The sequence below is a fragment of the Ictalurus furcatus genome, chromosome 26 (genome assembly GCF_023375685.1).
Source record: "Ictalurus furcatus strain D&B chromosome 26, Billie_1.0, whole genome shotgun sequence".
In the NCBI taxonomy this organism is placed as follows: Eukaryota; Metazoa; Chordata; class Actinopteri; order Siluriformes; family Ictaluridae; genus Ictalurus; species Ictalurus furcatus.
In genome coordinates, this window is record NC_071280.1 from 16,050,486 (window position 1) to 16,068,130 (window position 17,645).

Here is a 17,645-nt window from a genome sequence, read left to right on the forward strand (position 1 = left end):
ACCTGGAGAACATGTATATTAAGAACAATAGGTATATTCCTATAGGGATCCTAGTGATTGCTTATTCTAAACAGCTGGAAACAGGAATATACCCTGAATGGGATGCCAGTTCATCGCAGTACCAAATCTCCAGTACCAAATGTAATGGTTTTAAAACAATTGTAATTATGCAACTAATGATTAAACACTAATAAATCATTCAGATATTTTTTCTCTAAACTCTAAACATGTCCAATCTATATTAATTGTTGCCACCCCTGTTAGTGTGGGCTTGCCCTGCCTTTGCCACCCCGTGTCTGAATCCTCTGACATGTCACTGCTTGTGCTGAGATCTAAACTTAGATGACTGAATCTAACAAGGCTGAAAATGATCAATGAAAGTAAACTAACAACTCGTCTAACGATGAATTGTATTTCAAAAATCCAAACGTGGTGAAGTCAGACCTCTTGTGTGGAGAGATTTGTTTTGGAGTTTTGACCGCTGGATTTATTCCAGCGCCGTGCGGCTCGTTTGACGTCTTTATTGAACAGCAGGCCTCCATTCACAACTCTGACGTTCCTCATCGAGGCTCTGACGAAATCTTACTCTTTTATAAGCGCGGGTGTAGCGCGCTGTGCGTGTGAAAAGTGCGGGATTGCCTCCTTACTCAAGGCGGACACTGCGCTCTCTGCGTCACCGCGCGCACCGCACACTTCATTCATTTCAGCCAGTCGGTGCCCGGTGTTCGTCTGGTACTCCTGCGTAAAGGTAAGAGGCACTTTTCACTCATTTAAATACGCTTACCCTGTGCCAAAATATTTTAACTTTTATTTAAATCCATAGTAGAGTGGATGATGGCATTAGTATTCACTTTTATAACGCAGATCATGTCATTTTACGCATTATTTTTTTTTACGCATGTTGGATAAAAAAAAAAAAAAAAAAACCTTCGAGGTGTAATGTAAACATGTAAACCAGAATAAAAGACTGAAATAAAAAGCAAGTTAGCAAGCTTGAAAATTTTGGAGTTGCATTTCACTAAACAATTTGTTTAATTAACGACGCGCAAGCGCACTGTGTTGTTCTTAATGTAAAAAATTTCTAAAACCATGCACAGGAATATAAATTAATAAATAAAGATGGATTTATTTAATTTTTTTTTTTACTCAGCTGCTGTGTGCTTGAAATCCCTTTGCTCAGTTGTAAACTGTTGATCAGCTGTGTGTTGGTCGGTCCTCTCCTCTCCTCTCCTCTCCTCCCATCAGGTCTCCTCCATGCCATTGAGGTGTTCAGAAGCGCAGTGAAGATGGCCATCCATGTGGAAGGGCTGGTGGCGATCGTCATCTTCTACATGCTGATCCTCGGCGTGGGAATATGGGCCGCCTGGAAGAACAAGAACTCCGGCGTGGAGGAGGGGACGGACCGCAGTGAGACCATCATGGTCGGGGGAAGAGACATCGGACTGTTTGTGGGAGCGTTTACCATGACCGGTAGGACTCTGTGAACATAAAGCGTGTGCTTAATCCCTGTAAACAAAGGAAGTCTTTATTATTATTATTATTATTATTATTATTATTAAAAACTTTTTTTTTTTTGCAAACCACATGACATTTTCCCCCCTGACTATGGAAAACCATGCGTTTTTGCGCGTCGGTAAAACTGTTGAATGGAACAGAGATTTGGGTATTTTTTAGAGAAAGTGTTAATAAATGTTTATATGCAAGTTTAATCTTGTTATATTAAGAAAAAATACCCTCATAATACTGTATTATTACATATTGTTCATTCAGTGGACATGTACACTCTCATAAATAAAGGCACGTTTCCATGCCGCTGGGTTGGCACCATCACCATCTATCTATACATGTTGTCTTTATCCCTTCCACATGGCAAGATTCATGTGGTGTGACTTTAATTAGATTTTAAAGACTTAAAGCTACACCAGTGGTCCTTAAGAATAGTCCGATTATGAATACTGTATGGTATAAAGGGGGAAAAATGGTTCCACGCCAGCAACAAGGACAAGTACAGTTTGGTACCTTTACTTGTGAGAGTGTAGTCTATAGATACAGTTTCAACCCATTCAGTTATTTAACATCTCTGTGTTTCTGCAGTTTATCCATTTAGTTGTTATGTCAGGTTAAATTAGAAGTGTTTAAACTGTGTGTGTGTGTGTGTGTGTGTGTGTGTGTGTGTGTGTGTGTGTGTGTTTTATATTTGCAGCTACATGGGTGGGAGGTGGATACATTAACGGCACGGCTGAGTATGTGTATCTGCCCGGTTTCGGCTTGGCCTGGGCGCAGGCTCCCTTTGGATACGCCATGAGTCTCGTAGTGGGTAGGATAATTAATAATATCATTATTATTATTGTTATTGTTGTTGTTGTTGTTATTATTATTATTATTATTATTATTATTATTATTATTATTATTATTATTATTACCACCATGCGCACGCTCCATGAATACTCTTCCTGGATCCTCTCATCAGGGGCTCAATAACGGGGGAAGATTAGGACGATTCTAAAGGCCCTGGTCAGACCGGGGGCCCAGCAGAACCCCATACGTTCCTGTATGATTTTGGTATTTAAATGGCCTCTTTGCACAATAATGTATTAAGAAGCACGCTGTAAGTTTGAGTTTATGAGAGAAGTTTTGTAATGATGTCCGATTCGTGAGTGAATCATTTCTTTGAGTCGGTTCATTTCAGTGTATTGGAGAATCCCGTTGATAAAACCAGTCTGAATGATTCATAAACGAATAGAAGCGATTTGATTCTTCAAATTCAACTCACTGATTCAGTGATCGTGTGACTGTTTTAGCTCATTTCCACATTTCTCTCTGGAGCTGCTGGTGTGTGAAACGTGCATGTTCCGTGGTGTGTTCCCCACGTGGTGCAGCTTAAAGATCACTGGGATTGCTGAGGATGGTGCCACTTGAAGACCATGGGGGAAGGCTTTGGACCTCAATTCGTGTGAACAGTTATGCGATGATGGCCAGGACTATAAATCGCTATTATAGCCTCAGCGCTGCAATTGCCACGAACAGTTTTGTGCTCAAGTCTCCATCAGTGGACAGTGGAGAAGTTCAACAAAACAGACTTCATGTAAAACTGTAATGCATTTTCCTGGTTACACATCTGCACTATTTGAACATGTAGTATAGAAGGAATTATTTATAATGATACTATCCAGTGTCACCCAGATGAGGACGGGTTCCCTTTAGAGTCTGGTTCCTCTCAAGGTTTCTTCCTCATTTCGTCTCAGGGAGTTTTTCCTCGCCACCGTTGCCTCCGGCTTACTCATTAGGGAAAAATTCATAAATGTAAAATTTATATTCCGAATTCATATATTTCTGTAAAGCTGCTTTGGGACAATGTCCATTGTTAAAAGCGCCATACAAATTAAATTGAATTGAATTGAATTATTCACTCAATGAATAATAATAATTGTACAGTTTCTTGGTTCTTGGGGAATAAGAAATTACAAGTCGATAGCTTGTAAAGACATCCAGACAGAGTTTCTATAGTGTCTGTGTATGAGAGAGAGAGAGAGAGAGAGAGAGAGAGAGTACAATGGTGTTAATTACTTGTACTGTATATATTTGTACTATATTTGTATATAGTTATAAATGCATGATTTCAGTTAATTTAATAAACTGTTCATATTTAGTTCTATATAGTCTCTTATTGAATATGCAATAATTGTTATGTTTATTGATAATGATTGTTTTTACACATGGCAATAAGAAAAGATAATTGGGGGGTGGAGGCTTGGGGCCCAGAGTACAGATTAGCCAGGGGGCCCAGAAACCCTAGCGGTGCCCCTGCCTCTCATTCATGTCTAATTATCAATCATCATCATCATCATCATCTTATCTATATTCTGTATTCCCCTGACATTAAGGTGGTCTGTTCTTCGCCAAGCCCATGCGCTCCCGTGGCTACGTCACCATGTTGGACCCTTTCCAGCAGCTGTACGGAAAGCGCATGGGCGGCCTGCTCTTCATCCCCGCGCTCATGGGGGAGATCTTCTGGTCCGCCGCCATCTTATCAGCCCTCGGTAAGGAACACCGGGAGCTCAATCAATGCGGGAGCCTGAATTAGAGAAAAAACCAATATTGGTTGCACAGAGAACAAAGTTTCAGAGAAACGACTGGTTTGAGCAGCAACACACAGTCAGGGCTGAGTTGGAACATCGGCCTCCTTTTCTTTGCTTTTATTATTATATCACTTCATATGTATTTTAATTCCATTTATTGTATATATTTTCACACCACTTTAGTTGCATTGGCAAAAGAAAAAAAAAAAAAGAGGCAAAGACGAGTTAATTGATTTTGGAGGAATGACTTTGTGCCTATTTAATTGCACCAAAATGCATTAATTAGACCTGTGCATCAGTAGTCTGCACAGCTGTATGGCTAAGAAAACACCTAACTATTTTTTTGTTATTTTAAGCTAGAGGTTTGGCATCCACCAGCAGGGCACAGGTTCCAAGTTTTTGTCCTGGAGCTCTACCCCCCTGTCCTTCACACTTCACAGATACTTTCATCTAAAGCCACGCGCAATTGAGAATGGACATAACTGAGCAGGTGATGGTTAAAATTCTTGCTCAAGGACCCAACAGTGGCAGTTTGGCAGTGCTGGGATTTGACCTCGCAACCTTCTGAATAGCAGTCCAAAAATCTTAACCACTCAGCTACCTCTTCACTATATTTGAATGGCTTACCTATGTAAGCTATGTACCAACTCTTCCTAAGCTGAATCAGGTGTGTAAGAGCAGGAAACCCCTCAAATGTACAGGACAGGGTGAACTCCAGGATCCAAGAATCTGCATACCAGGGTACCACTACGGCTCCTCCATCATTGCTCTTAGAGTTTCTTTTTTTTTGTTGTTTTTCTAATTTAAGCACGTGTACCATACTGTATTTAATTCCTGTAATTAAGCATTTTGTTGTTTTCTCTTAAAACCACTTGTGCTTCAGAATGATACTTTTCTTACTTATCAGCGATTTTACGATTTGACCGGCTTAAATTGAGAGTGTGTTAGCTTCATATCTCTCTGTTGCCAGGGGTACAGGTGGGTGAGGATGATTCAAAGGACCCTGAGTAAACAAAGGGGCTCAAGAGAACTCTAGAACATAGAAAATGGCCAGAATGATGAAATTCGTCCAGAGTTGAGGACAATCATTCGATTCATTGAGCACAATTTACACTAGTGCCCTTTCCAGTTGTGTGTATCTCTTTCTTATATTGCAAATCACAGATAAATGTAGCCTACATTGTTTTGCCCTTAGGATTTTTGTCTCCAAATTCTAGTTAGAAGGAAATAAATGGTGTACGGTTAATAAGAGTGAACTATGAATTAGGATAAATGAAATCGTGTGGTGTAGGGATGACGCCATTTTTAATGCCAAAACCTGGAAACGGGTTCGCATTTTAGCCCTTCCGGTTCCATCGTCCCGAAGTCAGTGGGTTTTTTATTTTATTTAGTTTTTTTAAATTTGGGATTTTGGTTAAAAGCCTGAAATAAGGTCTGTGGTGAACACAAGCTCAAAATATTTCCACGTTTTATTCTACGACATAAAGTACACCAGTAATACCCCACTCGTGATTTTTTTAAACCTTTTACGTGTATTGAAAAAGGCGGTTGCTAACAAGTTGCTAAATGGGACTATAGACGTTGTCGGGAACATTAAACGTCATCACGCCGAACAGGATAAGTCTTTGCAGATAAACTGGAAAATATCGTGAAAGACATCGCGGAAAATGGTTTTAAATCGAGTTTGGAAAAGTTTGTCGGAAGCTCGGTGATGGTGACGTTGAAGTCAAGCAACCGTGGTGTTGTTCGTTTATAGCATACGGTTAGCTTTCTATTTCTGCCGATTGTATTTAGGCTTCAAACTTCATAAAAATTGTATTCGTTTGTGAAAATTATCTTGATGGACAAAACATGTCAGTATTGTAAACTTTTGTTGATCACAGAGCTTTTTTTTCTTTTTTCTTTTTTTCTTGTGACAATCCAAAAGCCTATGAGAAAATCCTATTGGGTTTTTGTCGAGATAACTGGTGTTATGCTAACTTCCGGGTTCCGGTACAAAATGATGTCATCCCTACACCTCTCTATAAAGGTTAATGAAACCAAAAGAGAGACAGTCTTAGAACATTTACGGAAAAGCCAGGTCTGATAAATTTCACAAAAATTCTTACTAAGGCTCTTGATGAAGATGAAGATGAGAGCGTGAAGAGCGTGTCTAATTCCTAATCACACACCATCACCATTGTTTTTTCCCCCCAACAGGAGCAACACTGAGCGTCATCGTGGACATTGATATTAACATGTCAGTCATCATTTCTGCCCTCATCGCCATTTTCTACACACTGATTGGCGGTGTTTACTCAGTGGCCTACACAGACGTGGTTCAGCTCTTCTGCATCTTTGTGGGACTGGTACACTCACGTTATTTAAATCACATGTACTGTACAGTTGTGGAAATTGGCAGGATTTGTCTGTTATACCGAGATAACATCACACTACGAAATTGTAATGAAAATAAACTAGGCTTCGATTTGGGAATCTGGTCCACATACAGTGTACATGAAGTCAGCTCTGGATGTTTTAAACAATTTAATCATAGCCATTACCTGATTTTATACAGGTTTGTCTTTTGGATCATTTTATTTGTATAGTCACTAATCTCCCCCATGTTGACGAATGACTAAGGGAATTTGGCGTTTGTGTTAAATCATATTCATCCCCCAGTAAAACAGGAAATTAAAAAAATAAAGTATAAAATATAAATGACAGAATTTTTTTTTTTTGTCAAATTCTAGTGGTGTCAATAAATCGCAAAACTTGTGGGTTTGTTAAAATTATATATTTTTGATAAGGTTTTTTTTTTTTTTTTTTAAATTTTCTTATGCCTCCAACACTAGGTCCATCTATAAGAGATGCTCGTTAGTGCAATATCCGAATGTCTGCAGGATTTCCAGCAGTTGAGCTGATTAGATGTTGGAATTGATCCTGGTACAAGGTCACAGCGAGGTTAAAAGTCTGACATGTTTCTTTTTAGTAGCTTCCTTCCTGGTTGAAGTACATTTTAAAAATATTGGAAGAATATAATTTATCAACAAGAAAGACTAGACTCTTTGGCACCGAGTTCTACTTCCCTTGGAATAAATTTACTTCATTGAAAAGTTAAGCTAATTAATCACGTACTTTTTTATTTTATTTTTATAAGCCTTATTAAGTCATCTTTACCAAGGGTGCCAATATATCTGGAGCTGACTGTACACCATGACATTTCAACTTCATATGTACTATCTGACTAGCCACGTCGGACTGTAGTCCGCGATTACACCGGACATGTGCATTTCTAAAAGAAGTTCACATAAAAGAGATTTTATGATCAGTGAATGTGGCGTCAAAAATCTTGAAAGGAATTTGAAAGTATTTGTAATACATACTGTTTATATACTGTTTCCTTTTACAATATTCTACATTGTTTTGTTTAAAAAAAAATAAATGTGAAGAAATACATACTAGTTTTTGAAGTCGTTGGTGAAACTAAGCTGAAATGAAAGTGTTTTTGTTCACTCTGCAGTGGATCAGTGTCCCGTTTGCGCTGTCGAACCCTGCTGTGTCTGATATCGGCCTGACTGCAGCAAACGAGCTCTACCAGGAGCCCTGGCTGGGTTCGATCGAAAGCAGTGATAAATGGATGTGGGCAGACAATTTCTGCCTTCTGGTGAGTGTAGTTCACTTGGAAACTAGTCATTATTATTATAACGTTTCCTAATGCAAAGAAACAACCGAAAAATCCATTTCATATCAAAGCCTTAACATGCACCTGTTATGGGTTTTCAGATATGACCTTTCATGTAGTGTGTTATATACGTAGCTGTTTGTGAATGTAAAAAGTCTGCAAAGTTTCAAAAATCGAAGCGCACGACAATCGGAGTTATCGACTCCCAAACGAAGGAACCGATTCTGAACAGCTGAATCGAGTCGTTAGTGAATCCAGACTTTACTTCCTGTACTAACCTACGTAGGTTCGTAACAAAAAGCCCCGCCTCTGGTCTCCATCGGCTGCTCGCTGACAGACGGAGCTGAAACTCGTTACGCTAGTCGGCGTTTCCTTTTCGACACACGCTGACAGCGTTAGACCAATCAGAGCCGAGTATGCTCTCTGAAAGGAGGAGTTTAGAACGAATCCTTTAACGAGTCATTTGTGACACTGGGGGGGGAAGGTAACACTGCAGTTTAAATTATGAGCACGTTAAAATGTTTTTTGACCTCGGGTGCATGTAAATCTATTGTATGTGACCTTTTAAAACAAAATTAGGCACGTTTCAAAATACTTGACACCTCAACAAAGCCATGAATACAGTATATTTCACCAAAACAACATATAAATGTTTCTGCTTACTGTCTAAGCTTGCCTGGGCTTTCTTCCTGCAAACATCATGTTGTGTAAGAAGACACAGTGCCTAAAAAGCACAGTGCTAAAAACAGTCACTCTGGCTAAAGATGTTTGAAACCAGCTAAGCTTGCTAGCTAAGTGTGATTTCCTTTATGCTTTGATCAAGTTGTATGATATCTACGTGCTGTAATGAACCACTTAATCAATATACACTGGTTAAGACAGCAGCTGTTGAAATGTCCAGTTGGAATGAAATCTTGAAATGCATTTTTCTCCCAATTAAACAGATGATCAATTTTAAAATACCACAACTTTACTCGTGTTCAAGATATGTGCCGAAGAGCAACCTTCCAGCTCAATGTTCAGACCTATTATATACATACAGTACAAAAGATTTCACACATATCGTAAAGGAAATGATTGAATAGTATTAAATGCTAGAATGTAATTGAACTCTGCGACCTATTCCAAATGAAAGGCGCAAAAAGGAAACAATACGCATTTCTAAATGTCAAGGGCTTGTAATGAAATTGTAAAGCAGGTCATTCTGTCGCGTCTGTGCCGCAAGAAATGTCCAGCCAACCTCGACTGTTTATGAAGGGTCACTCATGATCATCAAACTAGGGCTGAAAGCAAAAAATAATCTTTTTTATTGTGAAAGCTTTGACTTGACTTACTGGAGCATGTGGTGTTTCATGCCAACCTGCATCTAAAAGATCTGATTTATTTTTACATTGCTATAAAGGATGTTTAACTCTTGCTTTTATTTGTCTTGGGTATTGCTGTTTGGTGTCTGCATTTACCATGCCGTTCTTGTTCCTAGATGTTGGGGGGAATTCCCTGGCAGGTCTATTTTCAGCGGGTTCTTTCTGCGTCTTCAGCTACCTACGCCCAAGTCCTTTCCTTTCTGGCTGCCTTCGGCTGCATCATTATGGCCATACCCTCTGTCCTGATCGGAGCTATCGGGGCCTCCACAGGTCAGCTGACGCATTAGGACCTGCAGAAAATATCTCAACTATGGCTAGCTGCATGTTTTTAATAGCAATTAAAGTAGGATGAGAGACTCTAAGGAAAGGTCACGTAGACTTCGCTCTATTTTCGGAGCATTGCAGTATGGTTAATGTCGCTAAGCTAATTCGGCTAATCCTAATTCTGTGAATTAGGACCTAGTGTCAGTTCCTACAATTTTTCGAAATTACCACAGATTTGGGCCAAGACGCGTCATTTGACATCGTCACAACACGCAGTCAGCCAAAGCCATCTTTGATTCATGTAGGTCACACAGCTAAAAGGTCTCGTTTACCAACAAACCTCACTGTGAATTATGTGCAATTGCAATTTCGCCCATTCATTTAAAGCATTTGGCAGACGCCCTTATCCAGAGCAACTTACATTTATCTCATTAATACAGCTGAGGGTTAAGGGCCTTGCTCAAGGGCCCTGTGGTGGCATCTTGGCAGTGCTGAGATTTGAACTCACAACCTTCCAATAAATAGTCCAACATCTTACCCACTGAGCTACCCCTGCCCATTCAATTAGTTTAATGCAAGAATTCACTGCAAAAAAGCGCAAAAAAAAACTCTCATTTTGGGCCACAACACCCCCCCCCCAAAAAACTCCTGTATGGACTGAAGCGCATTAAATAACGAATAAAACCCTCTAGTGCATGCTGTTATTGTAAAATCATCAACGATGCAGCCTGACACACAGCGCTGTTACTGCTACCAAAAATGCCAAACAAACGTCTCCTTATGGAAAACTTTGTTCGCGGGTAGCGTCCGCTATACAAGGTCCCTCTTTAACTCCCACTCCTGCAACAACATCACGGATCAGCTAACAAGCTAGCTACGCATGGCTGGATGGCTGTGACATTGCCAGTGTTCAAACTAGCAATCTCTCAACATCTCTCATCAAGCGTGATCTAAAATCTTTACATCTCAGACCATTCAAGAGCCCCCTTAATGTGAACATTCTCTTTATTATTGGTCTCATTTTGCTTTGGTAGACACAACCAACCCAATATGTTCCGGGATAAAAGATCTAGATTTTGCTAGCTTCTGCTTTTCCATGTTTAGTAACTAGCAACACATTAGCCGAGCTAGCCGACATAGATAATGCATTATAGTGTGTCTCACACTAGATGCTGAGTTGAGTTGGACATGATCAAATCCAGTAAGAATGCTGTTTGATGACTGCCCAAATGCTAGCTCTCAAAGCATGGAAATATGGCATCCATCTTTGATACATCAGCCCAGTTCGTGACTGCACAGTAGTTTAGGACAGAGAGCTCTCAAGGAAAACTGAAGAAAAAAAAAAAACACACTCTTCAACCAAACACCCCCTTTAATAAATGTTCCAGCGCTCTCATTTACATTATGACACCATTGTGTTATCCAGGCGTGCAATCTTGCTTGACTCACAGATCAATCATACAGGTGAAAGCAATATTTCTAGAGTAAGACCTCTTTAGTACATAAATTCTCATTCCTGCTTAATATCTGAAACAGCACTGGAGCATGAGTGTACTGATGACCATGTGCCAGCTGTTGAAACTCACATGGGAGAATGTCTCATTGCTACAGTCTAATTATTTAAATTTTTTTAACTGAAATGAACTCTCACAACAGGGAGGTCTTTCCCCTGCCTGTACTAACCCAGGGTGGCGGCCATGTTCCCATCAGATCTCTAAAGAAACGTGTAAATAACAACAGCTGGTCTCCCTCATCTATTATTGAGGGCTTATCCGTTTAACGATGTGAACTCTGTAAATATTACATCTGAGGCAGGCCTGACGAATCAGATTTATTCTACTGATTTTCTCCATCAAAGATCCAATGTGGAACTGAAGCGTTGGCTTTTAGGAAATATTGCTGCAATAAGACAATAGAAATGTGGGACCATTTGAATGTGTGTTGTAATTGGTATACACAGTTAGACAGAATTGTCCCCCCAGAATAAAAAAAAAAATGAACGAAATCCAAAATAGCTTAATTTAATTTGACATAAATGATATTGCAGCCTTTGGTGTCTTTTTTTTATTTATTTATTTTTTTATTAATTTAGACTTATGTACCCAGTTGATGAAAAACTTTTTTCTTATCAAGTCTTTTTCCATTAAGCATCCTAATGTCTGAGGTTCATCCCTCTGGGAGAACCTTATAACAGAAAAATCTTCATGCAGAACCTATTCAGGAACTGAGAATCCTTAACACTCTGTACATTAATATCCAGAGCACGTAGTATAAGTGGCATATTGTGGGGTTTATGGGCTGAAGGTAACTGTCATGGTAACCATCTCTGTACTTTTGATTGTAGACTGGAATCAGACGACCTATGGGCCAATCCCTCCTATGAAGAAAGACGAGTCAGAAATGATTCTTCCAATCGTGTTGCAGTACCTGTGCCCGCCCTACATCTCCTTCTTTGGGTTGGGGGCAGTGTCTGCTGCGGTGATGTCATCGGCTGACTCATCCATCCTTTCAGCCAGTTCCATGTTCGCCAGGAACATCTACCACCTGGCCTTCCGCCAGTCGGTGAGCACCAATTACATTAGTGTTGCAGAACAAAATGTGAATTCTAAAAATGTCACACTTTGCATTGAAACTGATCTACACCAATTTCACACCACAACAATTCAGACATACAGTAAAATGTGATTACTTAATTCTTCAGCCACCATTTCTGATCTTTTTTGCTCTAGGCATCAGACAGAGAGATAGTCTGGGTCATGCGGATCACAATCTTTGTTTTTGGCGCTTTGGCAACGGCCATGGCCCTCCTGACGGGTACAGTGTATGGGCTCTGGTACCTAAGCTCAGACCTGGTCTACGTGATCATCTTCCCACAGCTCCTCAGCGTTCTGTTTGTGAGAGGCACCAACACCTATGGCTCGGTGGCAGGCTATGTCTTCGGCATGATCCTGCGCATCGGCGGCGGTGAACCTTACCTCAAACTGCCCCCTTTTATCTACTACCCAGGCTGGTACATCATGGAAAAGGTGCACCACAAAACGGGGGACGTGGAACATCTGATAATGCAGAGGTTTCCTTTCAAGACGGTCTCCATGCTGGCCTCCTTCCTGGGCAACGTGGCCGTCTCGTACTTGTTCAAGTACTTGTTTGAGAGCGGCAAACTGTCAGCCAAGTACGACTTCCTGGATGCGGTAGTAGCCAAGCACAGTGCTGAGATCATGGACAGGACCACGCTGGTGAACAGGAATGTTATCGGGCTGAATGAGATGGCGCCGGTGAGGCCACGTCTCAGCGTCACTTTGGCCAGCACTTTCAGCAGGAAGGAAACTCTCACTGAAGAGGATGAAGAGGACTCCAGCCCAGAGTCTCCTAGTCATGAAAATGAGTAAAGACCTTTTCAGTTAGGACAGCACCTCGTGAGACGGACATCCTTGACAACAGATGAAAACGGACAGTTTACTTTAATCGTATGTATCGGATTTTCCATTGCTGCAGCAGGATAAGCCAGAATGGCAAGACAGGAGCAATTGTGTGAGAAAATGTGACATATTGCATCATATATTACATCATTCCACTGGGAAGCAGGTGTGCTGAAGGTTCAGTACTCTTCAGTATGGTATGTATAAACCCTGAACTCATTTTGCTCTTCTGCTCTGAGGGAGAACCCTAGATACTGTGACTACACCATTCCCACTGAGGCAATATTTATTTCTCTGAACCGTATCCTAAGTCAGGACTTATTTACAAAAACCTAAATAAAATACACTGTGCATTAGCATACAGGTTTAAAGACTACGTACCCTGTTATACACTATAGCATAGTTCCAGCTTATCATCTTGTAATTCATATATATATTTAAAAAATAGTGTTATTAGCTGTTCCATTAATCTAGCAAATTCCTTCAATCCCACTGATGATATTAAATATATGGCATAACTATGAGATAATTACACATCCAGTATATTCCTATTTTTGTGTATATTTGAGAACAGGATGGGGAAACTCGATGCTACAATCGCCTTAACTAGCTGCGTCGTTCGAATAGACATTTCGAATGGTTCCCTGCTCCCCATGTAGTGCACTATATATCAACGCGGGTGCCATTTCAAATTCAGCTCGATATTATGCAAACGTTTCGGCAGCCACTTTGTTAGGAAAGGAAGTCGCTGCTGCAGAGGACTCGTAAAGGATATGTGCTGCGATATTTTATCTGCAAACTCATAACTGCAACGTCTAGTCTGAGTGTTCGTTTGTCGTCTTTTTGCAAACAGATTTGTGTGTATGTGTGTGTGTGTGTGTGTGATGTGTACATATATACTGTATATATATTAATATATTTTAAAGATGTACAAATTCATAATTTTATTTTATATTTTACCGTGTTGGTAGAGTTACTCAGTGTTCTAGGCCAATAAATCTATAATATACATATATTTATTTATTTATTCTGGCCTATATATATATATATATAAAAAAAGGACACTAAATGTAGAAGAAATCATAAATAAATTCTGTTATTACAAAGTTTTACGATTGTGTCTTGCTGCTACGTGGGAGTTCCAGACTTGGCGCTCCGAAAGCGAGTGCGTCCAAAAAAACGGGACATTAACTCAAAGTCAAATAAAGGGATCTAAAGATAGCTCTTACGTTACTTACATTCCGCTAAGTGCTCTGGATATATTGTCGGGGGCGGAGTGTGTGAAGGAGTGGGTGGTGGAGAAGAAAGGGGGGGGTGATTGGGATGGGCTTTTTTTCCTCTCCACTGCGACAGTTTCTTGAGGGTGGTGAAGATTGGGGGGTTGGGGATGATGATGATGATGATAATGAAGTCGGTGACGTAGATGACGCGACTCCACCCTCTCGCGTCCCTTGTTCGTCCTCCGTCATGTCCTTGGTCCCGGAAGTTTAATCCAATTAAGTCGCCGCAGCTGCCAGAGATTCCATTCACTAACAACAGCAAAGTGCATTTGGCCTGATTAATATCCACGGAATGAACATAAATAAAAAAATAAAAAAATAAAATCGAATCTAAGGGGGCTATTCGTGACCATCCGAAACAGCATTGGAAATGGTTCAGTTATCATGCACGTACAGGATGTACCATAGAATCGAACAGGGTTGCAGTTTCTACACAAATCAACCGGATGTGTAAATAAACCCAGACCGTTTCAGTCGCTTGTATATTCTAGCGTACGTGTACCAGCTAGCTGATTTACATTTGCTGTCACGTCTCTTACTTACGAACGACTCGGCCTATTAAAAGGTTTGCTTTGAAATATGGGGACTTCTAATTCACTCAGCTTGGAGATGGAGAGAGGACATGTGTCCTGTTTTATAGTCCAATCAATCACCACTTCTACAACAATGGGGTTAATGAGCTCAGAGTCTCTGAGTGCTACAGCGACTGGCTCCGGCTTCTGTCCTCTAACTGATTCTGACTAGACCCTGTGTATTAAACGTAAACACTGTCCGTGCAGAAACTTCAGCTACATTTTCAAATCATTACAAACAGATATAGCCTTTTATTCACGTTATACGGAAAGCGCTGTTCACTGCTCAGTTCTGATTGGTCAGAAGGTGTTGATTATATTTCTATAACTAGTAGTTCTCTACTTACATTAAAATTCCCTTTAAAAAAAAAAAAAAAACAACTTAATATACGTGCAACTCATTTGTACCACAATGCTGTTAAATACTCGCTTTTGATTGGTCATAATGTCTGACAGTATTCCTGTCTTTAATACAAATCACAGGTTTATCTTAATTTCGCTCGATTTAATACATTAACGACTGGTGAAAGAAAATAATGACTGTTTATAGATGCTGCAATCTAAGTGATAAGAGAAACTAACTGTTTTGTGGATGTCTACACGATCAAATGTATCTACAAAAGGATAAAACGGACAACCTGTCATTCAAAAAAAGAATCACTGCTGGCAGATTGCTGTGGTATAAGAGAAATAAAACACTTCAGCACATGCTGTTATTGGAAAATAATTCACTTGTGGTAACAGTACCTCCGTGTGTTTGTTATTTTTCTATAACAGCACGCTCGGTTGTGTTTCAATCCTACACATCCCACCGTTCTATTCATTTCCTCTCCATTAAAGCAGACGCGTTCAGTAACTCGAGTAAACCGACCGTAAGAGTGAGGAATGCTTCGGTCGATCCTGGGATTTTCCTGGGTTAATGTTCTCTGAATATGGTTTCTAATCTTACACACTTGTGAGTTGCCAGTTTATTAGATATTACCCATCAAGTGCCTAATACACTGGTCACTCTGCATTCTGTGCCATCTCTCTCAACCTTGGAAAACCGATGAAAGCGAATGTAACGGTCTTTGCCCAAGGCACATTCCTTTCAAAGTGGTCCCATAAAGCAAATCGCATTTTATTAATATTGTTCACTTTGACTGTAGGACTGTGTGCTCCCCTGTGTGCTGTTAAGAGAGCAGAAGCCCTGTCAGAAGGCCATCTGTGAGACCAGCTCCTTCCACTGTCTCAGCATCTGTAAAGGAGTCATCGGTCTTATCAGAGGAGGCCGTATAATCAGATTGGCCCTCATTAAACCTAGCTGGCTAATTGAGTATGATGGGAAACGTCGTCCTCCCAGAAGACGTGAGGTTTAATGTGATCAAAGCGATAAGGAAAGTCATGTACGATGTATTTATGTAGCATATATGGAGCTGTGGATGAGCTTCTTTTAGTCCACAAACCAAAACATATGAGGAAGCTTGCCTTAATTGGAGCTAGCTAGCTAGCTATGATGCTGCTATGATGCTGTAATAGCATAACGTTTCCTTTCCTATACTCGGTGTTTTCGTATTAGTATCAGCTGATATCGAAACCTGTCTGATATTTAACGACTACGTTTTTAAATGATTTTTTTTTTTTTTTTTAACTAAAGCGCTCCAATCTTTTCCATTTGTTGTTCGACAGGATCAGATCAAATTTGTTCCGGTTTTTTTTTCCTCCAATATCCTCTCCAGCTTCTTTTTTTTTTTCCTTCTTCTTCTTTCTCCGCTCTCGCCCGGCCCAACACCAATCATGTCTATCGGATCGGCGCCGTCTCTGGTAATAGCAGGACAGGACGGTCCTGAAGAGATTGATGCTCTCCAGAGGTTATTGATAACTCACAGGTTTTCTATGAGCCGTGACAAAATCCTGTATTCTTATAAACTAGCTTTAGAGTCTTGGAAATACAGCCATGAAAATGATCAAACAGACCCAAAATCCTTGATTTTATATATATATATATATATATATATATATATATATATTAGCATAAAGCATACAGTTATCCTCTGAATTAGCAGCCAAGTATTTAAATCATGAAAATAGTATGAACCTTGACACTGTATCTGGATCTCATAAAGTAGGTCCACAGCAGGTCCGAAAAAACAAGGGGTCTATCCAAGCACTCCCTGAGGGTATTGAGTTTTTTTTTTTAATCACATGATGGCGCTGTAGATGTCTATCAACCAGCATTGGCGTTTTTAAGGTTGTTTTCGAAAGTCTAATTGACCGGTCTTTTGAAATGAAAGCGGCTACTTTAAAATTCGACCGAAACCACAAGTACTAATAATGTTAGCTTTCAACTAACCGCAATCTTACAACCAGGAAGTGATGTTAATATCATACACACCGTTAAAATCTACATCTGGATGAGGAAAATTAAAGCGCTGCTCGCTAGAATAAATGAATATGACGGTACATATGTGATTTAAAAAATAAAATTAAAAAAAGTGGATTTTTACAGTGTTATTGTTATTTGTTTAACCAGGCGGACTGCATCTGATTGCGCCAACCTCATACCGAGCGCCGAATGTAAATTCGGCTTTATCATCATACTGAAAAGGTCAGATTTAACGTACCGTATATATTCTGCGTACCTTGTCAGTTTTATCGGACACGAAATGAACGTTACAGATGTAATCTTTAAGTTACTACGTGTACAGGTAGCCTCGCATGTGTACGTTAGCTCTTTAGCACGTGCATCAATTATTTACTTATTTTTTTAAATGAATCAATATGAAATTTATATTCATTTTTATTACTCGATATCTCACGCCAAATCATATCACTTTTCCTAAACGCCTTTATACTAGAAGGCTAGGCGTGCGGACGGGCACGCATCAGAGACATTAAAGGAATTAAAGAAAAGCATTTCGTATTTCATTCATCCGTTAAAATTGATCTAGAAAAGGTTTCTTGTAATCAAACTATTACAGTGACGGTAAGCCTACATGAACACGGCGTTTGATTCAAATGAAT

The 17,645-nt window shown here is 39.9% G+C and overlaps 1 protein-coding gene across 1 annotated transcript; it reads left to right on the forward strand.

The window, feature by feature from the left end:
* The first annotated feature begins 1,042 nt into the window (after positions 1-1,042).
* Positions 1,043-12,786, forward strand: slc5a7a (solute carrier family 5 member 7a). Its single transcript, XM_053614968.1, has 8 exons — positions 1,043-1,470; positions 2,204-2,317; positions 3,885-4,040; positions 6,279-6,427; positions 7,582-7,725; positions 9,224-9,377; positions 11,716-11,933; positions 12,101-12,786. Exons 1-8 carry the CDS (start codon positions 1,287-1,289, stop codon positions 12,758-12,760), a joined length of 1,779 nt encoding a protein of 592 aa, XP_053470943.1. The 5' UTR covers positions 1,043-1,286; the 3' UTR covers positions 12,761-12,786.
* The last annotated feature ends 4,859 nt before the right edge of the window (positions 12,787-17,645 follow it).

Excerpts from the sequence above, each read along its gene's own strand:
- slc5a7a (XM_053614968.1), top strand. The coding sequence starts at position 1,287 with ATGGCCATCCATGTGGAAGGGCTGGTGGCGATCGTCATCTTCTACATG. Across the intron at positions 1,471-2,203 it reads GGGAGCGTTTACCATGACCG|CTACATGGGTGGGAGGTGGA; the intron begins GTAGGACTCTGT and ends TTATATTTGCAG. Across the intron at positions 4,041-6,278 it reads CGCCATCTTATCAGCCCTCG|GAGCAACACTGAGCGTCATC; the intron begins GTAAGGAACACC and ends TCCCCCCAACAG.